Genomic DNA, 27,264 nt, shown 5'->3' on the forward strand with positions numbered 1-27,264 from the left:
TCAGAGTTACGGGAATTTCAGACTCGCTCACGACCTCCCTTCCTTCTCAAGGTGTTGGTAACTCCAAGGCTCTATTCAGACGCTTGGTGACTCCCTGGCAGGTTCTGGGTACGCAAAAGGGCGCCTGAGTCCCTGTGCTTTATTAAAGCCTGTCTCAGATATCTGTGTTTCCTGTCTCCGCGATTGTGGGAGGACGGCTGCAAACTTCTCCCTGCCTAACACCCTCCTCCCCTCGCCTCTCAATCTCACAGGCTAACCTCAAACTTCCTATTTCAGGCGGTGACGAAAGTAAAAGCAACACAGGCGCACAAAGCCGTTCCCTTGGCCATTGCCGGCTTCTACATATCTATAGAGAATCCAAACCCACAGTGGATATTACAGGAGCAGCAAGTCTTGCTGTAGTTCCATTAAGGGGGTTGCAGCTGCAATGGAAAATATTTCATTTTTTTGTCAATGTTTTAGCCTCACCGTCCTTTAGAATAATCATGATGGCAATAATGAGTTAAAAAAACTATTGAAAGAATGTTACTAATTGTATGAAAATTAATGAATGATTAATTATAGGAAATTATAAAAGGGATGAAATATACAGCTATGGCTGTTAATTCTATATAGAGGGGGTGGAATTCAATATGTTAACAAGGGAACATTATTCAGCAGCTTTCACTGGACTCTATGAAGCTGAGGGAGTTCATTCTATATAGAGGGGGTGCAATTCAATATGATAACAAGGGAACATTATTCAGCAGCTTTCACTGGACTCTATGAAGCTGAGGGAGTTCATTCTATATAGAGGGGGTGCAATTCAATATGTTAACAAGAGAACATTATTCAGCAGCTTTCACTGGACTCTATGAAGCTGAGGGAGTTCATTCTATATAGAGGGGGTGCAATTCAATATGTTAACAAGGGAACATTATTCAGCAGCTTTCACTGGACTCTATGAAGCTGAGGGAGTTCATTCTATATAGAGGATGTGTGATTCAATATGTTAACAAGGAAACATTATTCAGCAGCTTTCATTCCACTTTATAAAGCATAATTAGTTCATTCTATAGGGGGATGCAAAACTGTTTGCCGTAGCTTATAGAAATGTGTTTTGGTGGCCGATCTCTCTGTCGAATATGGATTATAAAATATCTGCTAAATTACTACATCAAGACCGAAAACACAACAGCCTCCTTCCTGCCAACATTCGAGCTTCATGACACCATGTCCTGTATGCATTAATTCAGCATCTCAACAGCTGCATGGTTGGTAGATAAATAAGGTTCTTAATTTCAGAGTGTTAGCAGTAGTTGCAAAAGTACAAAACCATCAAGAAACCAAGATGTTGCTAAGTAATAGCTAATTATCAGCAAGGATTAGTTTACCATGGCTTGTTTTTTAATGTGTTACCAGACCTCTCTGTGCTTTACAATGCTTCCCTGTGCTTTACCAGACCTCTCTGTGCTTTACAATGCTTCCCTATGCTTTACCAGACCTCTCTGTGCTTTACAATGCTTCCCTATGCTTTACCGCACCTCTCTGTTTTTTACTATGCTTCCCTATGCTTTACCGCACCTCTCTGTACTTTACAATGCTGCCCTGTGGTTTACAGTGCTCTCGCTGTGCTGTATCACACTTTGCTGTGTGTTTACTGTGAGGAAACTTCCATAATGGTTATAGAGGAAATAAATGGTAATGTTATAAGAAGTGATGCTAGAAATCGTCTGGGTGCAAATGGGATTGATGGTTGTAAATTTTAAAAATAGATTCTGTTGCATAAGATTTCTGATTTTCTTGGTACCTGTTTTTTAAGGGGGGAGGGGAGAAGAGTCTTGTAAACTAGAGAGAGATACACAGGAAGCGAGCTACGGGTGTAAGAAGCCGTCGTCATTTCTGCTGGCTGCTGAGGTAAGATGGGCTGTACAGTTTTTTTTTGTTGATTTGTTTCACTTTAAAGATTTTTTCTAGGGGCTCGTTTTAAGGTTTGTGAATTGCATATTCCGCTGGTGTGATTTTTTGGGGGGAGAAGTCTTTTGGCAGGTGGCTGGGGTGGGGAGAGAGAGAGAGCAAGATAAAGAGAGACAGAGAGAGAACATGGTGTCTTCCGGTTTATCAACGCCCTTTCAATCAGAGAGGCCTTGATTATAAACCGTGGGTAAAGAGGCCCTGTTTTATACGCTGTTCATTATTCACTTGAGGTTTGGTATCCGTTGTTTTGCAATGAGTTCAATTCTGTATAAAACGTATTCTTTCAAACTGTAGCATTTCTTTCTATGTGAATTGCTTATACAGTATCTCAGTATTCCTCTTTTCCATTTTTTTAAGATTGAAACTCCCAAGTTTTGCATTCTACTACATAGCTATGTTATTCCATTTGTTAGAGTGATACAACTGTATCACCACCGATTTTATTAGCTTCTAAACTTTTAAAAACAATTAGTTGAGCATCTTTTAAAATGTATTTTATTTGAATTTGATTCATCGTTTCGAGAGATTAAAGTTCTGTGCTTCTCTTATATAAGTTTCCCATTATATGTTTTCAGTTTTCCACATGGTTATATTATACATTCGTTATAGTTTTACACTTTACAATGCTTCCCTATGCTTTACCAGACCTCTCTGTGCTTTACAATGCTTCCCTATGCTTTACCAGACCTCTCTGTGCTTTACAATGCTTCCCTATGCTTTACCAGACCTCTCTGTGCTTTACAATGCTTCCCTATGCTTTACCAGACCTCTCTGTGCTTTACAATGCTTCCCTATGCTTTACCAGACCTCTCTGTGCTTTACAATGCTTCCCTATGCTTTACCAGACCTCTCTGTGCTTTACACCTCTCTGTGCTTTACAATGCTTCCCTATGCTTTACCAGACCTCTCTGTGCTTTACAATGCTTCCCTATGCTTTACCAGACCTCTCTGTGCTTTACAATGCTTCCCTATGCTTTACCAGACCTCTCTGTGCTTTACAATGCTTCCCTATGCTTTACCAGACCTCTCTGTGCTTTACAATGCTTCCCTATGCTTTAGCAGACCTCTCTGTGCTTTACAATGCTTCCCTATGCTTTACCAGACCTCTCTGTGCTTTACAATGCTTCCCTATGCTTTACCAGACCTCTCTGTGCTTTACAATGCTTCCCTATGCTTTACCAGACCTCTCTGTGCTTTACAATACTTCCCTGTGCTTTACCAGACATCTCTGTGCTTTACAATGCTTCCCTATGCTTTACCACACCTCTCTGTGCTTTACAATGCTTCCCTGTGCTTTACCAGACCTCTCTGTGCTTTACAATTCTTACCCAGGCTTTTACGAGGAACTAGACTGATCAGGCAGAGTAGCCAAACTGTCTTCCAAAAGTCTTTCTATCTCTCTCCAGGTCCACCTCTTCTCTTTCTCAGTGAGGCGTCCTCTCGATCGGAGTTGACTACGGAGCGCATCCTGGTGATCTCTGACTCCACGGCTCCAGCCCTGACCCCCCGCCCCCCCCTCCTGGATGGGGAGGTCTTAATCCTTGTAGGAGAGCAATGAAGGGACGCCAGAAAGGGAAACGGAAAGGGGGGAACAAAGAACGGGTTTTTGGGTGTGACCTTCGAGAACACCTGAACGCAACGGGACAGGAGAGTAAGAACCCCAGCAGAGAGGATTCTCGTTATCTTTAACATTTCTGTTTCAATTTCGCAGTCCCTTCGAAGACATTTAATTAATAATTATATAATAATTGTCATGATCGATCTTGCTGCTATTTTGTTTGAAGCCAGTTTAATTGGCTCACTCAACAATGACTTCAAGTGAAGGCTTTTAGCTGCCTTCTGAAATCGAGAAGCTAATTTTCGCGGAATGCGGCTGATTGCAAATTTCGATCGCGTGGGAATCGGTTTAAACAGGAACAGAAATCGGAGTCAATATTTTAGAGACGTAATGATTCTGGTTTGACTGCAATGCAAGAAATGTGTCGCCACTGTTCTGTATTGAAGTGTATGATTTGATCCATTCCCCATTCAATTCAATGGGTTGAAATCCCAATTCATTACAGGTAGCTCAAACAGGAAAGCCAGTCACAGAATCCAGCTCTTAAATGTAGGTCCATCCATTGCACTTTATATAAACAGCATCATCCAGCAACGTCCTTGGAGCAGACCCTAACCCTCTCCCCTCCCTCACGCTCTCTCTCTCTCTCTCTCTCTCTCTCGCTCTCCCCCTCTCTCTCAGTCCCCCTGGTTTTGCGTGCCTGCAGTAGTTTCGTGGAGGAACATGGTGTGGTTGATGGGATTTATAGACTGTCTGGAGTCTCGTCTAATACACAGAGACTCAGGTAAGCCAACTGTCTGTCTGGAGACTCATCTGTCTGTCTGTCTATCTGGAGTTTTCTATACAGAAATTCTGGTACAGTGTTGTTTGTGTCTTTGAGTTTAGCAAGCCGGTTCTCTCTCTCTTTGAATTCTTTTTAGACTTTTTTTTGCTATATCATTTTGTAGTTTCTTTGATTACAATAAATGTTAAATAAAAAATATAATAAAATAAATTATGCTGATGTTATAGTTAAATTTCTCTCCCCCCTCTCTCTCTCTCTCTCTCTCTCTCTCTCTCTCTCCCTCCCTCTCTTCCTCCCTCTCTCTCTCTCTCTCTCCCTCTCTCTCTCTCTCTCCCCCCTCTCTCTCCCCCTCTCTCCCCCCCCTGTCTCTCCCTCTCTCTCTCTCTCTAGGAACGAGTTTGACTCGGAGTCGTGTCCTGATTTGAACCGGGATGTGTACCTCCAGGATATTCACTGTGTCTCCTCACTGTGTAAAGCCTATTTCAGAGAGCTCCCCAACCCTCTCCTCACCTACCAGCTCTATGATAAATTTGCGGTAAGTTTTCTTTCCTTCTCCTTCATCAGTAACACAAAAGTGACCTTGACCATGGCCTCAGTCATTAGAGAATGCTTTACTTTATCGATGTGCGTGTGTGTGTGTTTCTGTCTGTATCTCTCTCTGTTTCTCTCTCTCTCTGTGTATGGGTGTCTCTCTCTTTCTCTGTGTTTCTCTCTGTCTCTGTCTGTATGTCTATGTGCGTTTTTCTCTCTCTTTGTGTGTATGTGTGTGTGTGTGTGTGTGTCTCAGTGGCTTCGCTTCTTTTTGTCTGTTTTCTTCATTTCTAATTGTGTGTGTGTCTCCACAGTCATAGTCGATGCCCTCAATCTCTCTCTCTCTCTTTCTCTCTCTCTTTGTTTTTGTTTGTCTGTCTGTCTCTCTCTCTCTCTGTTTGTCTGTGTGTGTGTGTCAGTGGGTTCGTTTGTGTGTGTCTCCACAGTCATAGTCGATGTGCTCTCAGTCGCTGTCATCTTCGTCAGCATTTCATTGTAACCCTTCTTAAAGCAGTAGCTGGTACTAGGAGAAGTTCCTCGCTCTCTTTCCATTACATCTAGAGGACTGACTGACTGAATCAGACAGAGGTGCGGGAGATGGGAGTCATGTGACTCGGCTTGACCATTATGCAAATTCCATCTTGACGATAGCGCTGACTGTAGCTGACGAAATCACTTTTAATTCACAATAAAGGTCTCAAATATGAAGTAATTTTTTTGTGTATCTGTTATCCGCGCCTGTGAAAGACACGCCATGTGCAAAGGAAGACGCTTTTACATTTGCCCCTCCCCTCTACTTCCTGTTACTGTGCAGGATGCCGTGGCGATACAGCTGGAAGAAGAGCGATTGGTCAAAATCAAGGATGTGCTCAGGGAACTCCCGAACCCTCATTACAGGTCTGTCTGTCTGTTAGCCTGTCTGTCTATCTGTTATTTAAGCCATTTCTTGTATTTTCTAGTAAATGTGTCTCTCCCCCTCTTCCTCTCTCACTGCCCTCCTCTCTCTCCCTCTCCTCCTTCTCTGCTCTCCTTCCACCTCCTTTTCATTGCCTCTTCACCTTCCTCTCCCTTCTCCTCACGTACCTCCCCTATCTCTTCCTCTCTCTCTCTCTCTCTCTCTCTCTCTCTCTCAGGACACTGGAGTTTTTAATGCGACACCTGATTCGAATGGCCTCGTTTTCACATGAGACCAACATGCATTCCCGCAACCTGGCAATTGTGTGGGCACCTAACCTGCTCAGGTAGGACCCCAATAATACCTTTAGTTAGGGTTACCACATGACTGTAAGCACACTACGACAGTTTGGAGTCAGGGGAGCGCAGGGGTCCCCGAGGGTCTCCCCTGGTAAAGGCACGGCCACGTGGTATGCAGGGGGAGTCACGCAGTCAGGGGAGAGCAGGGGTCCCAGAGGGTCTCCCCTGGTAAAGGCACGGTCGCGTGGTGTGCAGGGGAGGAGTCTCACAGTCAGGGGAGCGCGGGGGTCCCCGAGGGTCTCCCCTGGTAAAGGCACGGTCGTGTGGTGTGCAGGGGAGGAGTCTCACAGTCAGGGGAGCGCGGGGGTCCCCGAGGGTCTCCCCTGGTAAAGTGCACGTCAGGGGAGCGCAGGGGTCCCGTGTGGTGTACAGGGGGGGAGTAGAAGTGGGTGTAGAAGAGGAAGCTGCTTGACAGTGTGCTTGTTTTCTCATTGCCAGGTCGAAGGATATTGAATCCGGGTTCAACGGCACAGCAGCGTTCATGGAGGTCAGGATTCAGTCCATCGTGGTGGAGTTCATACTGATGCACGTGGAGCAGCTCTTTAACGATGCCTCTGGGGGTGAGTCCTCGGTCTGAGTCTATTGAGCTCCTGTAGGGTTTTGATCACAGCAGTGCCAATAGAAATGTTTCCTTAGAGTGACAGCACAGCAAACTGTAACGAAGCGCAGTGACAGCACGGTGGGTTATAGGCAAGCATTATAAGCACAGAGAGGTCTGGTAAAGCATAGGGAAGCATTGTAAAGCACAGAGAGGTCTGGTAAAGCATAGGGAAGCATTGTAAAGCACAGAGAGGTCTGGTAAAGCATAGGGAAGCATTGTAAAGCACAGAGAGGTCTGGTAAAGCACAGGGAAGCATTGTAAAGCACAGAGACTGGTAAAGCATAGGGAGGTAAAGCACAGAGAGGTCTGGTAAAGCATAGGGAAGCATTGTAAAGCACAGAGAGGTCTGGTAAAGCATAGGGAAGCATTGTAAAGCACAGAGAGGTGTGGTAAAGCATAGGGAAGCATTGTAAAGCACAGAGAGGTCTGGTAAAGCATAGGGAAGCATTGTAAAGCACAGAGAGGTCTGGTAAAGCATAGGGAAGCATTGTAAAGCACAGAGAGGTCTGGTAGGGAAGCATTGTAAAGCACAGAGAGGTCTGGTAAAGCATAGGAAAGCATTGTAAAGCACAGAGAGGTCTGGTAAAGCACATTATTAAACACGGAACACCAGGTTAAACTCTGGGAGATGAGGAGTATACCTCTGGGGAAAACCTGGGTGATGGGAAACTAAATAATTTTATAAATCTTGCTTCAATTCAATAGAGAGGTCTCAAAGGTACAATTTTTCAACAAGCCCAGATTACAGCATCGCGTCCCAGCTGTCAATAATAATGCATACATCAGAAAACTTGTTTCAGGTAAAGACCTGAAGAGGTCACGAAAACTAAAAAATAATAATAATTGGAAATGTATTTATTTATTTATTTATTTCAAGATTACCACGACCAACGACCCAAGTCCCTCCCCTCACCGACTTTCCTGCCCAATCAGGAAGATCCGTACTTCCGAGCGCTTCCCTTCAACATGCCGAGCGCGCTCAGCCCCGGAGACGGGCCTCCGCAGATGAGACCGTACCACGCCATCATTGAGGTCACCGACACCAAGTGAGTCTGTCCATCTGTCAGTCTGTCCTGCAACTCTGCGATTCCCTGCCAGGACTGAAATACTGAACGCCTTCCTGTAGGAAAAGCATAGAGAGGTCTGGTAAAGCATAGGGAAGCATTGTAAAGCACATTGTAAAGCACGGGGAGGTCTGGTAAAGCATAGGGAAGCATTGTGAAGCACAGAGAGGTCTGGTAAAGCATAGGGAAGCATTGTGAAGCACAGAGAGGTCTGGTAAAGCATAGGGAAGCATTGTAAAGCACAGAGAGGTCTGGTAAAGCATAGGGAAGCATTGTAAAGCACAGAGAGGTCTGGTAAAGCATAGGGAAGCATTGTAAAGCACAGAGAGGTCTGGGCATAGGGAAGCATTGTAAAGCACAGAGAGGTCTGGTAAAGCATAGGGAAGCATTGTAAAGCACAGAGAGGTCTGGTAAAGCATAGGGAAGCATTGTAAAGCACAGAGAGGTCTGGTAAAGCATAGGGAAGCATTGTAAAGCACAGAGAGGTCTGGTAAAGCATAGGGGAAGCATTGTAAAGCACAGAGAGGTCTGGTAAAGCATAGGGAAGCATTGTAAAGCACAGAGAGGTCTGGTAAAGCATAGGGAAGCATTGTAAAGCACAGAGAGGTCTGGTAAAGCATAGGGAAGCATTGTAAAGCACAGAGAGGTCTGGTAAAGCATAGGGAAGCATTGTAAAGCACAGAGAGGTCTGGTAAAGCATAGGGAAGCATTGTAAAGCAAAGAGGTCTGGTAAAGCATAGGGAAGCATTGTAAAGCACAGAGAGGTCTGGTAAAGCATAGGGAAGCATTGTAAAGCACAGAGAGGTCTGGCAAAGCATAGGGAAGCATTGTAAAGCACAGAGAGGTCTGGTAAATCATAGGGAAGCATTGTAAAGCACAGAGAGGTCTGGTAAAGCATAGGGAAGCATTGTAAAGCACAGAGAGGTCTGGTAAAGCATAGGGAAGCATTGTAAAGCACAGAGAGGTCTGGTAAAGCATAGGGTAGCATTGTGAAGCACAGAGAGGCGTGGTACAGTATATTAAAAATCAGGATAAACTAACCTTATAAAGTTTTCCACAGTAAAAGCAGAGCAAAGTGTAACACAACACTATAGCATAATACAGTATAGAATATCAATAATCAATAACCTCCATGGAAGGCAATAGTCTGGCTGTCGTCTATGTTTCTATGAAGTGCTTGTTTGGCTTGATATCTGCTGGAAGATGAATTTGCTGATTGAGACGGAGGGATTTTGTTCAGCAGCGGCACGGGGAGAAATACCAGCAGTCCCATCTCGAAACCGGATTGATCTCTGTCTGCCTGCAGACGGAAGCAAGCAGGGCGGATTCCTAGCGGCTATTAATAATAATAATAATAATAATAATAATAATAATAATAATAATAATAACAGAATTTTTTTTTGCATCTCGCACAGGAGGAAAGGGTCTTTGAAGGTGAAAAAATGGAAATCGATTTTTAACTTGGGCCGATCGAACAACAGCGACAAGAGAAAGGGGAAGGGCGAGGGCAAAGGTAGGTCTGAGAGAAATGCTCTCTGCAAATTTGTACCGTTATTTAAAAAAATAATAATAATCTGGGAACCCCCTGTGGATAGAGTCTTTAGAGCCTTTATCCTCCTCATCAACGCTTGACTTACACTGGCACTTCCCAACATGACAACTAAATTCACGCTTCTCCTTCCAGATAAACTGAAGGCTCATATGAGGCCAGCCAAGAGCATGGACTCACTCAGCTCCCTGCCCTGCGCACTAGAAGGTGATTCTCAAATGGGTTTGCTTATTTCTTGGTACCTGTGAACTGCGTTGTGACTTGGGCTGCTGTTTTAAGCAGAAAATTCTGCCGCCTTTTTTTTTTTTTTTTAAAGAATTCAATTGATCCCTGTGGAGCCATGTGCGCGTTTCAATCACAGCTGGGAATCAGACCATTTTGGATTGCTTGGCCCTAATAATAATAATGATAGTTATTATTTCAAATCCCAGCTCAGCCACTGACTCGCTGTGTGAGACCCTGAGCGAGCCGCTGATCCTCCTTGTGCTGCGTCTTTGGGGTGAGGCGTTGTTGTAAGCGACTCTGCAGCTGATGCATGGCTCACACACCCTAGCCTCAGATCTTGTAAAGCGCTTTGCGATGGTGCTCCACTATGAAAGGCTCTATATAAAAATACATTTTATTACGATAGCAACAGCTCAACGTGCTTTACAAACAAATGAAACAGTCATAATAATGCCTTTCTCTAAAAGTAGGTCTTTAAGCTAGATTTAAAAGCATTAAGAGTGGCGGAATTTCTGCTCTCTTTAGGAATGGGGCTCCAAAGTTTTGGGGCATAATAATAAAAAGCCCCATCGCCCATAGAACGCGGGTGATCAGAGGGAACACATAGCAATCCAAGATCAGTTGAGCGAAGGTTGTGTGAAGGGGTGTACACTGATAAGAGATCAGATAAATACAGTGGAGCTAAACCAGGTAACACCTTACAAGTAAAAAGTGAAATTTTAAAATCAACACAAAGCCTAATCAACTCTAAACCCCAGACCTTCAATTAGGGATCACAGCAGTCTTTCTTTCATCCTCTGATGCAGTCAACCAGCGGCGCTCCAGTCGAACCCCAATCCGCCACGAAAGCTTCGGACCCCACGAGCAAAACCCCAGTTCTCTGCCCCCCTCCCCCCTGATCGCGTCCTCGCTGGGCGCAGAGCCAGGGGCTAAAGGCTCCCAAGGATACGCCGTGACCTATCGCAGAGGGGGCGGGGCCAGCGTCAGCGTGGTGGGCGGGGCAGAGGCGGGGCTTGGCAGCTCCAGCTTGGACAACCTGTCTTCGAATTCTCCGAAGGGTCGCAGCAACCGCGCAGAGAGGTGCGCTGGAGTTCATATTTCTGGACCTTTTTCGGTGACCGTCCCGCTGCATATCACCTCTGGACTGGCTTTAGGGGTTTTACAGGGAGCTAATGGCGACAAAGGGGCCGAAAAAGCAGGGGAAGAGAAGAGGACGACGGTGGAGGACTCTCCAGATCTCGGGGCGAAGGTCGAACAGGGAGATAAAGGTGAGTTAAAATATTTTTTTTAGAGTAAAACAAGTTTAAAAGGCACTGAATCGCAAAAGGACACTCAGTACTGCGTCTCCAGCCAAGCCCCACCCCTTGTTCGCTGTATTGATCACATCTCTCTTCATAGTCGTGCACACTGATAAATCCTCTCTTGATCACTCGTTTTATCACCAAACTCCTCAATAATGCGATCCCAGTCATTATTTTATTACTATAACATCTCAAAAAGCTCTCCAAATGTCTGTGATGTTCTTTGAGCGCTGGATGCAGAAGCAGCTATCTCCTTTGTTTGTGTCCGTGTTATCTCTGCGGGCGGGTATTCCTTTTTGTACCTTCAATTTAACCAAAAGCAATTATTTCCCGCCGCTACAGAGAACAACGAAAGTCCCGAGTCGGAGTCGCAGGAAGAGGCGGGGCTGCAGGAAGCCGAAAGACAGGAAGTCAGGGAGACGGACGTCGAGGTTGAGATGGAGGCTGCAGGAAGTGGTCACAGTGGGCGGAGCTCCAGCATCAGTTCAGAGGAAGAGGAGGAGCATCCGGAGGAAGAGGAGGAGGAAGGGGAGTACATGGGTGAGCTGGGAAACGAGAGACGATTCCGGGGAGTGTCAGGGGGTAGCCCTTTCTATTAGGAGTCTCTAACTGCTGTGTGTTCACAGAGCAGTTACTTACTGAATCCGCATGGGCTCACACACATCATCGCAATGTTATCATGCAGAGTGACAATGCACTTCATCTGGAAATCTTTTTGCACGATACACACAGTAATTAGAGAGCTGAGTTTGATATTGCTTTAAAACTCCACATACCTTCACATTCATTCTATCTCTGCAAAATAAATTCTTATTCTTATACACCTACTTGGCACTGTTTTGAAAAAGCACTGAGCTTAATCAATTCTAGTGGGGGAGAAAAGGGAGAATGCGTTGAAGTGTTGGACTTGGAGGTGTGACTGATAGAGAGCTCTGTACCTGGTTATACTCAGCAGAGATTTCCTGTTCATAAAGTAGTTTTTAATGGGCTACATAAAAGGAAAAGAGTTAGGGTTATTGGCAGAGTCAGAGTGAGAGAGAAAGTCTTTTCACACCAAGGCTATTGTCTGGGGTATTTATATAAAAAAGGATGTTAAGCTGGATGCTTTAGCGTGTTTGGTTTGAAAGGACCCATTAGAGTTGGATAGATTTAGGGATAGGATAAGGGTTAGGGATCGGGTAAGGCTTAGGTATAATAAGCACATACAGGCTGAAGAAAATGTCAGCTTCGGAATTTTTTAAGTAGCTTTGCTGTGCTAGAAATGAGAGAAATGTCTCATCTTCTTCTCGTTGTTTTGTTTTAAGACATGCACGGGGACAAGGAGAGACCTTCGGAGCTGCCCTTGGACTTTCTGGACACTTTCGGCTTCCTGGACGATGACATGATGGACACGGGAGAGGGGACAACACAGGTCTGTCTGTGTGTCTGTATATCTGCCTGTCTGTGTCTATCTGTGTGTGTGTGTGTGTGTGTGTGTCTGTATGTCTGTCTGTCTGACTCTGTTTGTTTGTCTGTCTGCTGACACACAGACATATAGACGGACTGTGTGACATAGATAGACGGGTGTGTGTGTCTGTATGTCTGTCTGTCTGACTCTGTTTGTCTGTCTGTCTGTGTGTCTGTATATCTGCTTGTCTGTGTCTATCTGTGTGTGTGTGTGTCTGTATGTCTGTCTGTCTGACTCTGTTTGTCTGTCTGTCTGTGTGTCTGTATATCTGCCTGTCTGTGTCTATCTGTGTGTGTGTGTGTCTGTATGTCTGTCTGTCTGACTCTGTTTGTCTGTCTGTCTGTGTGTCTGTATATCTGCCTGTCTGTGTCTATCTGTGTGTGTGTGTCTGTATGTCTGTCTGTCTGTCTGTCTGTTTGTCTGTCTGTCTGTGTGTCTGTATATCTGCCTGTCTGTGTCTATCTGTATGAGTGTGTCTGTCTGTCTGACTCTGTTTGTTTGTCTGTCTGTCTGTGTGTCTGTATATCTGCCTGTCTGTGTCTATCTGTGTGTGTGTGTCTGTATGTCTGTCTGTCTGACTCTGTTTGTCTGTCTGTCTGTGTGTCTGTATATCTGCCTGTCTGTGTCTATCTGTATGAGTGTGTCTGTCTGTCTGACTCTGTTTGTTTGTCTGTCTGTCTGTGTGTCTGTATGTCTGTCTGTGTGTCTGCCTTAACCACTCGGTTTCTTACTTAGCAAATACTTTTTGCACAAATTAACCCTAGCCCTAATCTTTTTCTGATGCAGTTGTGTACTTTACACATGTCGTGGACAAGGATGCACATGTTAAGTACATTGTAACTGTACATGTTAACATTGCAACGTGATCCTGTATTTACTAAGCGGGTTACAGTGGCCAGCCATGTAATGTGCTGCGTTCTCTCTCTTACTGACAGGTTGCAGAGTTCTCTGTGGAGCCTCCTTGCTATGAGGATGAGGACTGCTGCAGTTTCAGCAGCGAGATGTACGATCCTCCCTCCAGCCTGTCCTCCCAGCTAAACCAGTTCAAAATGGAAAGCGACAGCGACGAAGACGTGCAGTTCTACAGCCTACCGGACTACGTTGACCCTCCCCACCTCAAAATCTGGGAGGAGGACACGCCCGCGGCTGCCCGAGTCGACCACGAAACTGACCGACTCGAAGACACCGGCAGCCCTTCAGAGCGAAACGACCGACCTGCTCTTTCTGAAACGCTGGACCTCCAAGCCACCAGGGGGCAGTCAAATGAAGGGGCGGAACCTACTTGTGGGCCGGGAGACGAGGGTAGGTGGCAGTGTGCTGGAGACTCGATCACGGCTACACCAGTGCAGGACAGCGAGACCTGCGGTGAAATGCAGGCGATTGATCTTAACTCAAGGGATCCACCGGAGGCATGCGACGACGTGGCGCTTCTTCGCTCTGCTGATACGGAAGAGTCTGACATGCAGAGCTTCGCTGAAAGCAGTCGGGTCTGTCCCACAGGAGCCCAGCTTGAAAGCGTGGCTGGTTTAGAGTTGGGGAGCCTGCTAGAGTCCGCGAACGTCCCTCAGCTCGCTGATGATCTGGAAACGGACCTCCTTTGCTATCCCACCACTGTTTTGGAAGCTCCTGAGATGTCTGCAGAAGGAAATGCAGATGGCAGGCAGCTCCAAGTGGAACCAGAAGGTGTAGAGCAGCGGGAGGGATCCGGGTTTGATGAAGGACCAATAGGAGATCCGGAAAAGCTTGTAGGACACGAGGCACTCCCAGAAATTCTTCAAGGTGATGAAATAGGAGTTTGCAAGGAGAGTGAGAGGCAAGCAGTGGCTTCTTATGAAGATTCGAAGGATGATTTGGCAAGGGTTGGGGTCTTCATCCAGTCTCTGGTAGACCATTGTCTGGCCTCTTTAGAAACCCATGGGATAAATGCACACAGTGAGATGGGAAGCGTTTCGGTGGGAAAGGCAGAAATAGTCGGGAGTGAATTTAGCTCCGCAGAGCCAGATATGGCTCAACAGACGGATGTGGAAGTAGATTCCGTGGAGGAGGGTATCATGGAGGAGGGAGAAGGCAGCGAGGCGAGGGGTGCAGACGGGACTGATGATCATGAAACGGATGGAATGGTGCAGGAGATTGGGGTTGGAGGTTCGAGTGATGGGAGAAAAGGTGCCGAAGAAATTAAAGAGGGTTTCGTGACGGAGAGGGAAGAGGTAGCTGGAAAACTAGAGGGCTTGGGTGAGGTTACGGAGTTAGAAATGAAAGAGAGCAGGGATGCGGGTGGACAAATGGTGGCAGCGGGTGCGAAGGTGAGAGACGATCAAACGGGAAGCGAGAACGAAGGGGTGGAGGGAGATGGATCAAAACACAGAGGGGAGAGGCAGGGGGAGAGAGAGAGGGAGGGGGAGAATTCGGAGACCCAAAAGGAGGTGAGAGTAGAAGGAATGGAAGGTGCTCGGATGCAGGTAGTAGCGGGCGCGCCAATCATGCCACGCCCAAAACTTTACCAGGCAAAATCAGTACCCGTTGTTGCGCCAAAGCCTCAATTTTCAAAACTGCCCCCGGCATTGAAGGTCAAGCATCAGCTTCACCAACTCCAGTTGCAGCCGCCAGGGAGCGAGGGAGAGAGCGAGGGCAGAGGGAAGAACAGGTGGAGCTTAGGGGGAAGGGAGGGAGAGGCGGAGGGGGAGGGGGAGCGCGGGAAGAGGAACGGGGCTGCTGCGGTGGCCAGCCTCTCTTTCGACGAAGCGGTAGCGAGGGCCAAGGACAGGCATTGTAATCTGAAGGTGTGGAGGATTCAGACATACGGGGAGCAGAGCTCCCTGCAGGCTCTGCCCAAACCACTCCGCCACTCCCACTGTGACCTCACGGGCCAAGCCCCTCCCAGTCCCAGTTCCCGCCCCCTCCCCAGAGGCGGGGAAGCCAAGAGAATGAGCCTGCCCAGGATTGGTCAGAGAGCAAGCTTGCTTGAAACGGAGGAGATAATTCAGCAGAGACGCTCTTTTGCGGCTCTGGATAGTCACAGAGATAGGGAGAGAGAGTGAGTGAGGGAGGGAGGGAATGACACATCATTAACTTGTGCCTCAATTGTATAAAAGCTGGTTGCTTTGGATCATGGGACAGAGTGCGTTTTCAGATAGAGTGGCAGCTTCCTTGATACAGTGTCCTAACAGTGCAAGCATCTCAGGGAGCTTTGCAAAAATACACAGCAAATCAAAGGGGCTCTGAACGGCTCGGTAGAGAAAAGGCCATCTGTTTTACACCGAAGCAAATTGCTGGCAAGTTGAATAATAATAATAATATAATAATAATAATAATAATAATAATAATAGTTTGTATCATGTAATTCATTTAATTCAGTTTAATTTTGAGTATATATATATATATATATACACATACACATACACACACACACAATGTGACGTTTTTAAATTGCGATTCTGTTATCAAATTCCTATTTTAACTGCTTCATAGTTGCTACAGCTTCAATGAATTGAAAAAAAAAGCCCCTGTTTTTCACTCTGGAAACCCCAATTCTTTCCGAAACAGAATAGACTGTAGAGAAGAAACGAGGTGACTGGAATATCATTCAGATCTTAACCAGTATAGAATCATTAATAAACAAGCGTCTCCAAGAGGAGGCAAGAAATAACATTACAAAAAAATCAACGGCGACAACATTACAACTCGTAAGTTCGTCCCTTTGTCAGTTAAAACCATCTTATATATATATATATATATATATATATATATATATATATATATATATATATATATATATATATATAATATATATATAATATATAATATATTGATATATATATAAATTTTTTGTCCCTAATCTGTTATTTGTCACTGACAAAATTTAAACGATTCCAGTTTGTGGTGCACGTCATTCATTTTATAATCGGCAGGTATATTTATAGGATCTAGACTGGGTTTTTTTTCTGCGATTTTTCTTTATCGCTTGCAATTCAACAGCTGAAATCACTCCCTATCCCGTGTCCAATCAACTGTCTCACTAATTAGGTGATTAAGAGCTTCATTTAGTCACTCAAGCCTGTCATGGGCAAGGATAAACGATCATGGGATTAAAACCAAAAACATTTTGTCAATGGCCATCATTTATCTACTTTATTGTTTTTTAAATAAATGTGTTATAATAGCGATAAGTTTCTTTTGATGCTAGGTGTGTATGTAATATGATTTACTTTAAGTGAATCTGCTCTATGCTTCTTTGACCGTGTTGCCCAGCGATGCGTTTGTAAATGAGATCTATTGTCTGCGACACATGCTGTAACTTGGATTGTATTGTGTATTAATAAATAAAATATCAAATTTTCTTTTTTTTTCCATTCATTGTTGCAATTGGATTTATAGTCATGCAAAGTGAGACCAAAACCGCTGTAAGACTCTGGCCAAAAGTTTTGCATCATCACCCCCTATATAGAACAAAAAATTGAAAAATATTTTGAAATCTGTTATGGCTTCCGGTATAGGTGTTTTCCTTTTGCGATATCATTTTGTAGTGGATTTAATTACACGATGATGTTGAATAAAATATTTTAATTATGTTTCTCTCTTTTTTTTTTTTTTTTTTTTTTTTTTTAATAATGTCTAATTCTTGCTGATGCAAAACCTTTGGTCAGCACTCTACACAGCAGACTGAACTTCTCGTACTGTCCACTAGATGTCACCCGTTCACTCATTTGCGATTAGGATTTTCAGACCCGTCGATTGGCATTCGGGGGAGAATGTTGCAACGCCAGACCACGCCCACGTTCATTTCACCTGTGGAGCCCCGGGTTCCAACCTGGGGGATGGGTTTGTATAGAGAAGGAGAGTCATTCCATTCCACTCAGGAGGGTTAACAGGTACCGAGAGATGATGAACTGCTTCAGGGTCTGGGTGGATGAGGTTTATTGAACTGGTTCAATTAAAAGATTCAGAACAGGGCAGGCTTTTGACATCCCCGGTCTAGACAGTGAGTTTAATTCACTAGCCTGTTCTCAGTCATTTTATCCCATAAGCATTGTAAAGCACGGGGAGGTGTGGTAAAGCATAGGGAAGCATTGTAAAGCATAGAGAGGTGTGGTAAAGCATAGGGAAGCATTGTAAAGCATAGAGAGGTGTGGTAAAGCATAGGGAAGCATTGTAAAGCACAGAGAGGTGTGGTAAAGCATAGGGAAGCATTGTAAAGCACAGAGAGATCTGATAAAGCACAGGGAAGCATTGCAAAGCACAGAGAGGTCTGGTAATGCACAGGAAAGCATTGCAAAGCACAAAGAGGTCTGGTAAAGCATAGAGAAGCATTGCAAAGCACAAAGAGGTCTGGTAAAGCATAGGGAAGCATTGTAAAGTACAGAAAGGGTGGTAAAGCATAGGGAAGCATTGTAAAGCACAGAGAGGGTGGTAAAGCATATTGCAAAACAAGGTGAACTAAACTTTATAACAGTTTCCAAAATGATATTTTAAGGTGAAATAGGCAGACTAGCACTTTTATAATGTGATAAGAAATAAATATAAATGTTCTAGATAAAAAGAAAGAAAGATAACATTACTGGGCATGTTAGATAGTTTTAGAGATATGGGGGTTAAGCTGAAAGAAATAAATAGGAAGAAAGATTACAACTTAAAGAAAGAAAGAAAGAAAGAAAGAAAGAAAGAAAGAAAAAAAGAACAGAACCTTTTTTTTTTTTTTAAATGAAAAAAAAAAAAAAAAAAGAAAGAAAGAAAGAAAGAAAGAAAGAAAGAAAGAAAGAAAGAACGCAGTCCTGTGTGTGTGTGTGTTTTTGTGCCAGCAGCTGGAAGCCTGGTATTCAGAGCACAGGGAATGCCGGCCCGTCCCTGATTTGCGCCGCCGTGCCGTCGTTCATTTCTTTGTTGTCGTCCCTATGCTGTCGTTCGCTTCCTGTTCTCTCTCTCTCTCTCTCTCTCTCTCTCTCTCGCTCTCTCTTTCTCTCTCTGCTCTTTTCATTATTTTTCTCTCCTTCATTCACCCGTCCCCATTCTGTCTCTTCTTCTCTCACTCCCTCTCTCCTCTCCCTCTCTCCCTCCTTTCTCTCTCTCGTCTTTACAAAATACAAGATCCGCTGTTTTTTCTGTTTTTTTTGTTTGTTTTTTTTTACTTGAACTAACCACCTCGTCTTTATAAAACACAAAACAACAGCCAACAGCGGCTTTCTTGAGGAAAAATAATCGTCTTGTACAAAATAATGCCGTTTCACACTACTTTTGAGCTCGGCCCAGCGCCGTTCCAGTGTAGTTAAGAGGTCTTGGCTCCTGCTGTCCCGGGACTGGAAAGATGCCGTGGTACAGGGAATGACACTAAAATAATAATAATAATAATAATAATAATAATATAATAATAATAATAATAATAATAATTGCGTAAAATGGTTGATTTTCAATATAATTGCTCTGGAAAACAGTGAAACCAGGAATGGATCATAATGATCCACTGTCTTATTTCCAGCCCTGTGAAATTATATATAATCATAATCTTTATTTTTATATAGCGCATTTAATAGTGGAGCACCATCACAAAGCGCTTTACAAGATACGAGGCTAGGGTGTGTGAGCTATGGATCAGGTGCAGAGTCTCTTACAACAACGCCTCACCCCAAAGACGCAGCACAAGGAGATTCAGTGACTCGCTCAGGGTCTCACACAATGAGTCAGTGGCTGAGCTGGGATTTGAACCCGGGACCTGCTAAAAACGGGTTGACAGAGGGTTTAAATTAGGAATCCACACGACGCGCGGGGCCTGCGTAGAGCTGGGACACTCATTCATACAGTTTCGCCCCAGAGCTCATGGTCTGAATGGTTTGGATTCTTATTCCTCCTACTGGTTTCCATTGTGACGTTGTTCCTTTTCGCCAGTATAGTAGAGATGGTGGCACTGGGGTTGAAAAAGACCTATGTATTATTTATTATTATTTTATTATTATTATTATTATTATTATTATTATTATTATTATTATTATTATTATTATTATTCTTATTAGCAGTAGTATCATGATGGCTGAGTCTTGTACTGGAGATTTAGTTTCACGGTGGATTGCTTCGTGCTGGTTGATGCAGTCGGGTAGTGTTTCACAGTGTGTTGTGCGTTGGGTGTAATTGCTTTGGCAAAAACTTAAAAGTATAATCTTGACATGAAAGACAATAAAAGAGCTTTTGAAATACAGAGAGAGAGAGAGAGAGAGAGAGAGAGAGAGAGAGAGAGAGAGAGAGAGAGAGAGAGAGAGAGAGAGGTTCTGAATGAGTTTAAAATATCCCTTTTTCAAGTCACTAGAAAGTTCAGAGAGAGAGAGAGAGAGAGAGAGAGAGAGAGAGAGAGAGAGGTTCTGAATGAGTTTAAAATATCCCTTTTTCAAGTCACTAGAAAGTTCAGAGAGAGAGAGAGAGAGAGAGAGTTCTCTTCTTAATGAGTTTAAAATATCCCCTTTTCTCAATTCCACTATAAACACTAGAGAGAGAGAGAGAGAGAGAGAGAGAGAGGTTCTGAATGAGTTTAAAATATCCCTTTTTCAAGTCACTAGAAAGTTCAGAGAGAGAGAGAGAGAGAGAGAGAGAGAGAGAGATATCCCTTTTTCAAGAGAGAGAGAGAGAGAGAGAGAGAGAGAGAGAGGGAGAATGAGAGAATGAGTCGCACTGAACAAATTAATTTTATTCTCGCAACAAAATCTCTCGGGACAGCTGTGGCAACAGCGATGCATTAAAACAGATCAGAAACCGGGAAACAGATATATATATTTTTTTAATCTATCGCGAATCAATTCTAACGAGTTTTTGGCCGGTAGTTAAACGCTTTTGACCCGTTGGAATGAGTTTTAATGAACCGTAAACGGCTGGGACTGTTTCTGTCACCTCTATTGTTTTTTTTTTTTTTGTTTGTTTTGTTGTTGTTGTTGTTGTTGTTTTGTTTTTATAAAGGCGTTTTTTTTTTTGTCAATTTATTGATCAACGTCTGGCTTGGCTAATTCCTGCAGAAGGGAAACGCCGCTACCGCGTCGATTCAGAGGTAAGAAGTCATTTCAAAAGAACTGTCACTCCTCTTTTTAAATGTGCAAATTGATATAGAAAACACGCTCAGTGTGGAGATGCCAGACCGCTTTGTGCTTTGTAAAATTCCCCTGCGTTTGACCGTGCGGGGCTCCTTTCCTCTCGCTATTTTGTCTGTTATTCGTATTTATTTTTATCTTTGGTCCTGTCTCGATATTTGCTATGTATTGTCATCATTATTAATATCATTGTGTTATGTTAACTTTTCTGCCTTGTTTCATGAGGCATGCTGTCTGTAAAGCGCTTTGTATAAATAAATTAATTTATAGATGCAGATAGCCCTGTGTAAAATAAAATAAAAAATAAAACACATTTCTAAACGAGAGGAGTCTGTTCAGCTCGTCAGAGCTGGTCCGGTTCTGATCTCAGAACTCTGTCAGTCAGGTCTTCAAAGATGATTCTGATTGATAGCATGACCACCCTAGGCAGCCCCTTCCATCCTCGTCACCCCTCTCTGTGTGAAGAAGAAGGTGTCTCCTTCTTTCTCTGCTGCTAGACATTAACCGGGACAGTGGTGAACGAATGGTTTGCGAATATGACCCAAATTCCCCCCTTTTCACAGAAAGCTTTTAGGAGACACAACGGTTGGAGTGGAGATTGGAGTTTTCCAAAGATCTAGGGAAATGCGAGATGTGAAAAATCACACAGCGGGTGGCTCCCTTGTGGTTTCCTTTTGTAAATCGTTTGCTGTGAGTAAAGTTTGTTTGGTAAAATTATTCTAGTGCAATGTAATACCCCCCCCCCACTCCCTTGAGAACAAACTTTGTTCACAGACAAGGGTGGTGTAAACTGGGGCATGTTCTTATGATCACAATGTATAGAAATGTCAGCAGGAATATTTGTGTTTTAAAGTCAGTTGTTAGGCTGTGTAACTTTTGACTGGCAATCTGTTAGTTTTCCATAGTAAAAGCATAGCAAAGTGTAATAACGCAGGGCAAAGCATAGGTAAAGAATAGCATTGTAAAGCACAGAGAGGTGTGGTAAGGCATAGGGAAGCATTGTACAGTGCAGAAAGGTGTGGTAAAGCATAGGGAAGCATTGTAAAGCACAGAGAGGTCTGGTAAAGCACAGGGAAGCATTGTAAAGCACAGCGAGGTCTGGTAAAGCACAGGGAAGCATTGTAAAGCACAGAGAGGTCTGGTAAAGCATAGGGAAGCATTGTAAAGCACATAGAGGTCTGGTAAAGCACAGGAAAGCATTGTAAAGCACAGAGAGGTCTGGTAAAGAGGTGTGGTACTGTGTTATCTTAATTTTATTGTTTTTTTAACATCATGTAATCAAAGGAACTATAAAATGATATTGCATAAATCTATACTGAAAGCCATACTAGCAGGACAGTAGCATTTCCAGAAAGGTCACAGTTTTTAATATGCTGGTGGTTTCTCGTTATATGGGGGGAAACTACAACACGCCAGTGTGCGATTCAGCGTGTTAACAAGGTAAGATTATCCAACAGGTTTCATTAGAATTATTGAAGCAAAATGAGTTCATTCTATATAGAGGGTGATGCTGCAAAACTTTTGGCCAGAGCTGTAGACTTTAATGGTGTGAAAATCCTAGTAAGAAATTCCTCAGGAATCCTGACTTGACAGATGTTAGCCGTTGCATGCATGAAATATGGAAAACAGTTGAAAAAAGTCAGTTTGCACTCATAATAAATGCATGGGACATTTTTTTCATTGCTTTATATGGGGGGAAAAGCAGCATCCAACTAATGCGAGGGTCTCGTTCATTTGCTTGCTAGTCTTCCATGTGTCCTTTGAGAATTGAGAAGTAAGAGTTAAGGTTTGGCAAAAAATTCTCGTTGGGCAATTCAATCGCTCACCGGAATACAAATGAAGCCTCTTTGTCAATGATATATCTCTCCCTTTCTCCCTCCCTCCCTATCTCTCTCCCTCTCCCTCGCTCTCTCTCTCTCTAACACACAGAGCCTGTCTTTGTAAGTGAGCCTTTTGTTCTCTCTCTCTGTGGCCCAAACAAAGGGGGTATTTAGGCCCCTCATCCACTGTACGTTTGGACAGAGGAGAAAGAGAGAGAGAGAGAGAGAGAGAGGAAGAGAGAGATAGTGGAAGAGAGAGAGAGGGGGAAAGGAAAGAAGGAGAGAGAAGGGTGGAGGGAGTGAGATAGAGTGATAGAGAAGGAAAGAGAGAGGGCAAATGAAAGAGGTAGAGATGACTGGAGGGTGAGGGCATAAAAGAGAGGGATGGGAGAGAGAACGGGGAGCACATCTACTGTGGTAGTTAATTCAAAATATCAGAGAAGAAGCCATTGCCCCATCAGCGATAGTCTCTTGTGTGCACCCACTCGCCCTGAATAAGGTGATCTAAGTTAACGGGACAGAATTAAATGTGTTTTGTTCCTAGTGCCTATTCATGCAAATCTCTCTGAAGTGGAGAAACAACTGCTTGGGGTTTGAGGCGATCGATCACGGCTTTTCTTCAGACTCTGTGGAGAGCACAGAGATCCACACAAACCCAGAGTGGTTGTCGTTTCACTCGGAAGGGTGAATCAGCCCCATCGACACCAGCACCCCTCGTCTGTGGAGAGCTCCAGCCGGATAAATCAACGTCTCTTATAATCGAATAATCAATTATAGGTTTGTGTAGCACTACCTCACAACATCTTAAATGGTTATTTATTAATGATTCTGCCTCAAACTTGTCAGCCCGCTTTGTGCTTTAATCAGACGTCTTAAACAGCTTCTGAAAAGTCTCCCGCGTTTGACTGCGTGCGGCTCCGCAGTTCCTTTCCTCTCGCAGTTCGAAATTGCACGTGTGGCCGATTTAAAGTCATCACTTAAATGAGACGATCGCTGGTTTGCAAGACAATTTCCCCAGATTTTTCAGCTGCAGAGTTTTGATTTCACACGCACATCAAATGCAAAATTACAGAAGCAATGGGAGAGTGGCGTTCTAATAAATTTGGGCTGCTCTATGAGAGACGAGAATGGCTTGTTTTGATTCCAGAACAGATTAAAAAAAGAATGAAAAAGGTCGTGTTGATAGTAATCGGGCATCCCACGTTACAAAGTTCCCATGCTGGGGTTCGTGAGAGGATTTGCCTGTTGTAAGATTTTTCAAGGAACGCGCCCAGAAGCCGCGTTGAAAACAGAAAACAAAACGAGGAATGTTTTCAAAGCCAAGTTTCTGCGATAAAAATCGGTCCTTTCTTTCTCTGTAAAGGCAGAATGGAAAACGACTCTGTAGAATTAAGGTGAAAGTCAGAAGGGAAATTATCTAATTACTGCCCACGCAGGACTGAGCTTTCAAATCTCTTTTTTTTTTGGAGAGAGGGAGGAAGAAGGATAGAAGAGAGGATGGGAAAGGGAGATAGAGAGGGAGAAAGGGGAGGGGAGAAAGAGAAAGGGGGAGGAGAGAGAAAAGGGGAGAAAGAGAAAGGTGGCAGGATCTCTTCAAACAATCTGTCTTACACATCTATCTATATCTATCTATCTATCTATCTATCTATCTCTCCTTCTCTCTCTTTCTCTTTCAGAATGTCCTCCCCCACTCCTCCCTCCTCTCCCCAGAAGGTCTGCTACAGCCAGACCACCCAGACCGACGTCCTCAAGCCACTGCTGGGCAACGCGGGGGCCCAGAACTCCGCCTCGGCACTGAGGCGCAGGAGGCGTGTCCTGTCGAAGGATGGGCGGAGCAACGTGCGGATTGATCACGTGACCGGGCGCCGCGCCCTCTACCTGCGGGACCTCTGGACCACGTTTCTGGACATGCAGTGGCGCTACAAGCTCTTCTTGTTCTCTGCCACGTTTGCTGGGACGTGGTTTTTCTTTGGAGTCCTGTGGTATCTGGTGGCTTTGGTCCACGGGGACTTACTGGGTAACTTTCTTTCAGTAACGCTTTCCATTGATTGTCTCTAATGACTGTGTGTTGGCAGAGCAGTTACTATACTGCAAGGTTATTACAAGTGGTTACAATGTACTTCATGTGGAAATCTTTCTGCATGATATATGTAAGTACACAATTGTATCAGAAAAGGGTTAGGGTTAGGGTTAGGGTTAGGGTTAGGGTTAGGGTTAGGGTTAGATCTTAATTAAAACCCTTTATATTTTACTAATTGGCCATACTGTATTATCCCAGGGGGAGATTATAAGAATTCAAAGACATTTAATAATAACAATAATAATAATAATAATAATATAATAATAATAATAATAATAATAATAATAATAATAATAATAATTTTTATATAGAGCCTTTCATAGTGGATCTCCATCACAAAGCGCTTTACAAGATAGGAGACTAGGGTGAGTGAACTATGCATCAGCTGCAGAGTCTCTTACAACAACGCCTCACCCCAAAGACGCAGCACAGGGAGGTTCAGTGACTTGCTCAGGGTCTCACACAGCGAGTCAGTGGCTGAGCTGGGATTTGAACCCGGGGACCTGCTGGGTTACAAGCCCTTTTATTTAACCACTGGATCTCCTGTTTGAGCTAACAAAAACCCAACAACCGACAAACTTCAATCTTTTTCCTAGAATTCGACCCTCCTGCGAACCACACCCCCTGCGTGATGCAGGTCCAGACTCTGACCGGCGCGTTCCTCTTCTCCCTGGAATCGCAAACCACCATCGGCTACGGCTTCCGCTGCATCACTGAGGAATGCCCGCTCGCCATCGTCCTCCTGATCGTCCAGCTGGTCCTCACCATGGTCCTGGAGATCTTCATCACCGGCACCTTCCTGGCTAAAGTGGCCCGGCCGAAAAAGCGCGGGGAGACGGTGAAGTTCAGCCAGCACGCGGTGATCTCCGACCACGACGGCCGGCCCTGCCTCATGATCCGAGTGGCCAACATGAGGAAGAGCCTCCTGATCGGCTGCCAGGTGACGGGAAAGCTCCTGCAGACTTCCGTGACGAAAGAAGGCGAGACGGTGAGGCTGGACCAGAGGAACGTGTCCTTCAGCGTGGACACGTCCAGCGACAGCCCCTTCCTCATCCTGCCGCTCACCTTCTGTCACGTGATCGACGACGACAGTCCCTTCCGCGCGTGGGTGGACAAAGGTGATCAATTAGTTTTGTAATGCTTAATTAACGCGATCATCTGTGAGTTTAGTTATGCATGTGTGTATATATAACGTGTGTGTGTGTTTTTCTGTAGATGTAGTTCATTTCTGTGTATGTAGAACCCAGAAGTTGGTCTTCTCCTGTTCTATAATTATCCACAAAAATTTTGATCGAATTCTGCAATCTTCACCCGATACAATCTGACATCTCTTTTCCCCGCAGGGGGCGGTTGGACAGACCCCGACCTGGCTGATTTCGAGTTGCTGGTCATCATGAGTGCCACGGTGGAGCCCACTAGCGCCACCTGTCAGGTCCGCACCTCCTACCTACCTGACGAGATCCTGTGGGGCTACGCCTTCCCTCCCGTCGTGTCCTTGTCGGCCAATGGCAAATACGTGGCCGACTTTTCCTTCTTCGACAAGGTGGCCAAAACCCAAACCCCGCCCACTTTCAAGAAGCCCCCGCCCCCCATCCCGAGCCCCGCCCGTCACATTGACCCCGCCCCCAGCTCCATCACTTCCTCCAGCAGCGACACGGACGTGGAGAAGGTGAGGCTGGAGCAGAGTTATCGGGTTCATTCTAGCAGTGGAGACAGAGGACAAGGCAGGAGGAGAGAAAGCAGCCCTCATAGCATCAGGATTAGTAATGTTTGAAGCAGTTTTGAGGGAGCGGTACGAAGGAATCCTCTTGAAAGAGTAATCGGGAAGGTTTCTAATGAGAAATGCTTCTTGATCTGTCAATTTTATATAGAGGTTATTTTTATCTGGAATCCACGATATAGTACAGCTGTGGCCAAACTTTGTGTATCACCTAGTTCATTCTATATAGAGGAGGTGCAATTCAATATGTTAACAAGGGAACATTATTCAGCAGCTTTCACTGGACTCTATGAAGCTGAGGGAGTTCATTCTATATAGAGGGGTGGAATTCAATATGTTAACAAGGGAACATTATTCAGCAGCTTTCACTGGACTCTGTGAAGCTGAGGGAGTTCATTCTACAGGGTGATGCTGTAATATGTTTGGCCACAGCTGTATATCCATTCGGCTACTTGAATGATGAATAACAAGATCAAATAATTATTTAATGATGATAAAAAGACACAAATGAAATGAGGCAGGGTATTCATCAACTATGAAATGCAATTATTCTTCATTGATACAGACCTCTCTTACGATTCGCTTTGGAAAGAAAGCATCGCGATTCACCGATACTCAGCGAAACTGTACACCCCTCTGATCACTATGCGGCAGGTACTAGGAAAAACAAAACCCTAAACACTACTAAAATAATTGCCAAGGAGGTCAGCGAATATATACACGCTCTGCAGGTCATCGCCAAAACAGAATCCCTTTTAAAATCCCTCAAGAACAGCGGCCGGACGTCTTCCGCACCCTCACAGTCTTTCGTTTTGATTCCAGCCCCTGTTAATTCAGGTGGATTTAATTACCTCACAGTCATTCTGTGTTACTTTGATTAACCCTTCCCACCACCCCCCCTGGTGGGCGGGCGAGAGGGTGTGCGTGCATGCCTCGTTATGCAGGCGATCAACAAGGTGGAACAAGCATTTCTATAAAGCTGAAACCTAGAGGAAAGCTTCTTGGTTTGTGTTTTCGGCAAAAGATAATCTTTCCCATCAGTTAATCTTTGAAATATGGGTTGTAAGCCAATGACTCACTGTGTGTGTGTGAGAGACCCTGAGCGAGTCACTGAACCTCCTTGTGCTCCGTCCTTCGGATGAGATGCCAAACAAACGAGGTCCTATTGGAAGAGACTCTGCAGCAGCCCCTGACTCACTGTGTGTGTGAGAGACCCTGAGCGAGTCACTGAACCTCCTTGTGCTCCGTCCTTCGGATGAGACGCCAAACAAACGAGGTCCTATTGGAAGAGACTCTGCAGCAGCAGCGGTTGTT

General features: G+C 44.6%; 2 protein-coding genes across 6 annotated transcripts; both read left to right on the plus strand.

The window, feature by feature from the left end:
- The first annotated feature begins 1,806 nt into the window (after positions 1 to 1,806).
- LOC121302478 (rho GTPase-activating protein 30-like) lies at positions 1,807 to 15,944 on the plus strand. Its single transcript, XM_041232484.1, has 14 exons — positions 1,807 to 1,896; positions 3,363 to 3,607; positions 4,196 to 4,298; positions 4,689 to 4,833; positions 5,644 to 5,726; positions 5,963 to 6,070; positions 6,522 to 6,643; positions 7,562 to 7,730; positions 9,164 to 9,261; positions 9,433 to 9,504; positions 10,329 to 10,790; positions 11,166 to 11,363; positions 12,128 to 12,234; positions 13,206 to 15,944. Exons 2-14 carry the CDS (start codon positions 3,511 to 3,513, stop codon positions 15,306 to 15,308), a joined length of 3,867 nt encoding a protein of 1,288 aa, XP_041088418.1. The 5' UTR covers positions 1,807 to 1,896; positions 3,363 to 3,510; the 3' UTR covers positions 15,309 to 15,944.
- A 2,981-nt stretch (positions 15,945 to 18,925) lies between these two features.
- On the plus strand, positions 18,926 to 26,206 carry LOC121302358 (ATP-sensitive inward rectifier potassium channel 10-like). 5 transcript variants are annotated; one of them, XM_041232280.1, is made up of 5 exons: positions 18,926 to 19,080; positions 20,259 to 20,290; positions 23,827 to 24,167; positions 24,827 to 25,348; positions 25,574 to 26,206. In XM_041232280.1, the coding sequence occupies exons 1-5, from the start codon at positions 19,078 to 19,080 to the stop codon at positions 26,002 to 26,004; spliced, it is 1,329 nt and encodes a 442-aa protein (XP_041088214.1). In that variant the 5' UTR covers positions 18,926 to 19,077; the 3' UTR covers positions 26,005 to 26,206. The 5 variants fall into 5 exon arrangements, with proteins under 5 accessions (XP_041088214.1, XP_041088217.1, XP_041088218.1 ...); XM_041232283.1 differs by lacking the exon at positions 18,926 to 19,080 and adding an exon at positions 22,260 to 22,270 and having other exon boundaries at positions 20,154 to 20,290; XM_041232284.1 differs by lacking the exons at positions 18,926 to 19,080; positions 20,259 to 20,290 and adding an exon at positions 20,915 to 21,020.
- Positions 26,207 to 27,264: the final 1,058 nt, after the last annotated feature.

Source organism: Polyodon spathula, chromosome 29 (genome assembly GCF_017654505.1).
Source record: "Polyodon spathula isolate WHYD16114869_AA chromosome 29, ASM1765450v1, whole genome shotgun sequence".
Classification (NCBI taxonomy): domain Eukaryota; kingdom Metazoa; phylum Chordata; class Actinopteri; order Acipenseriformes; family Polyodontidae; genus Polyodon; species Polyodon spathula.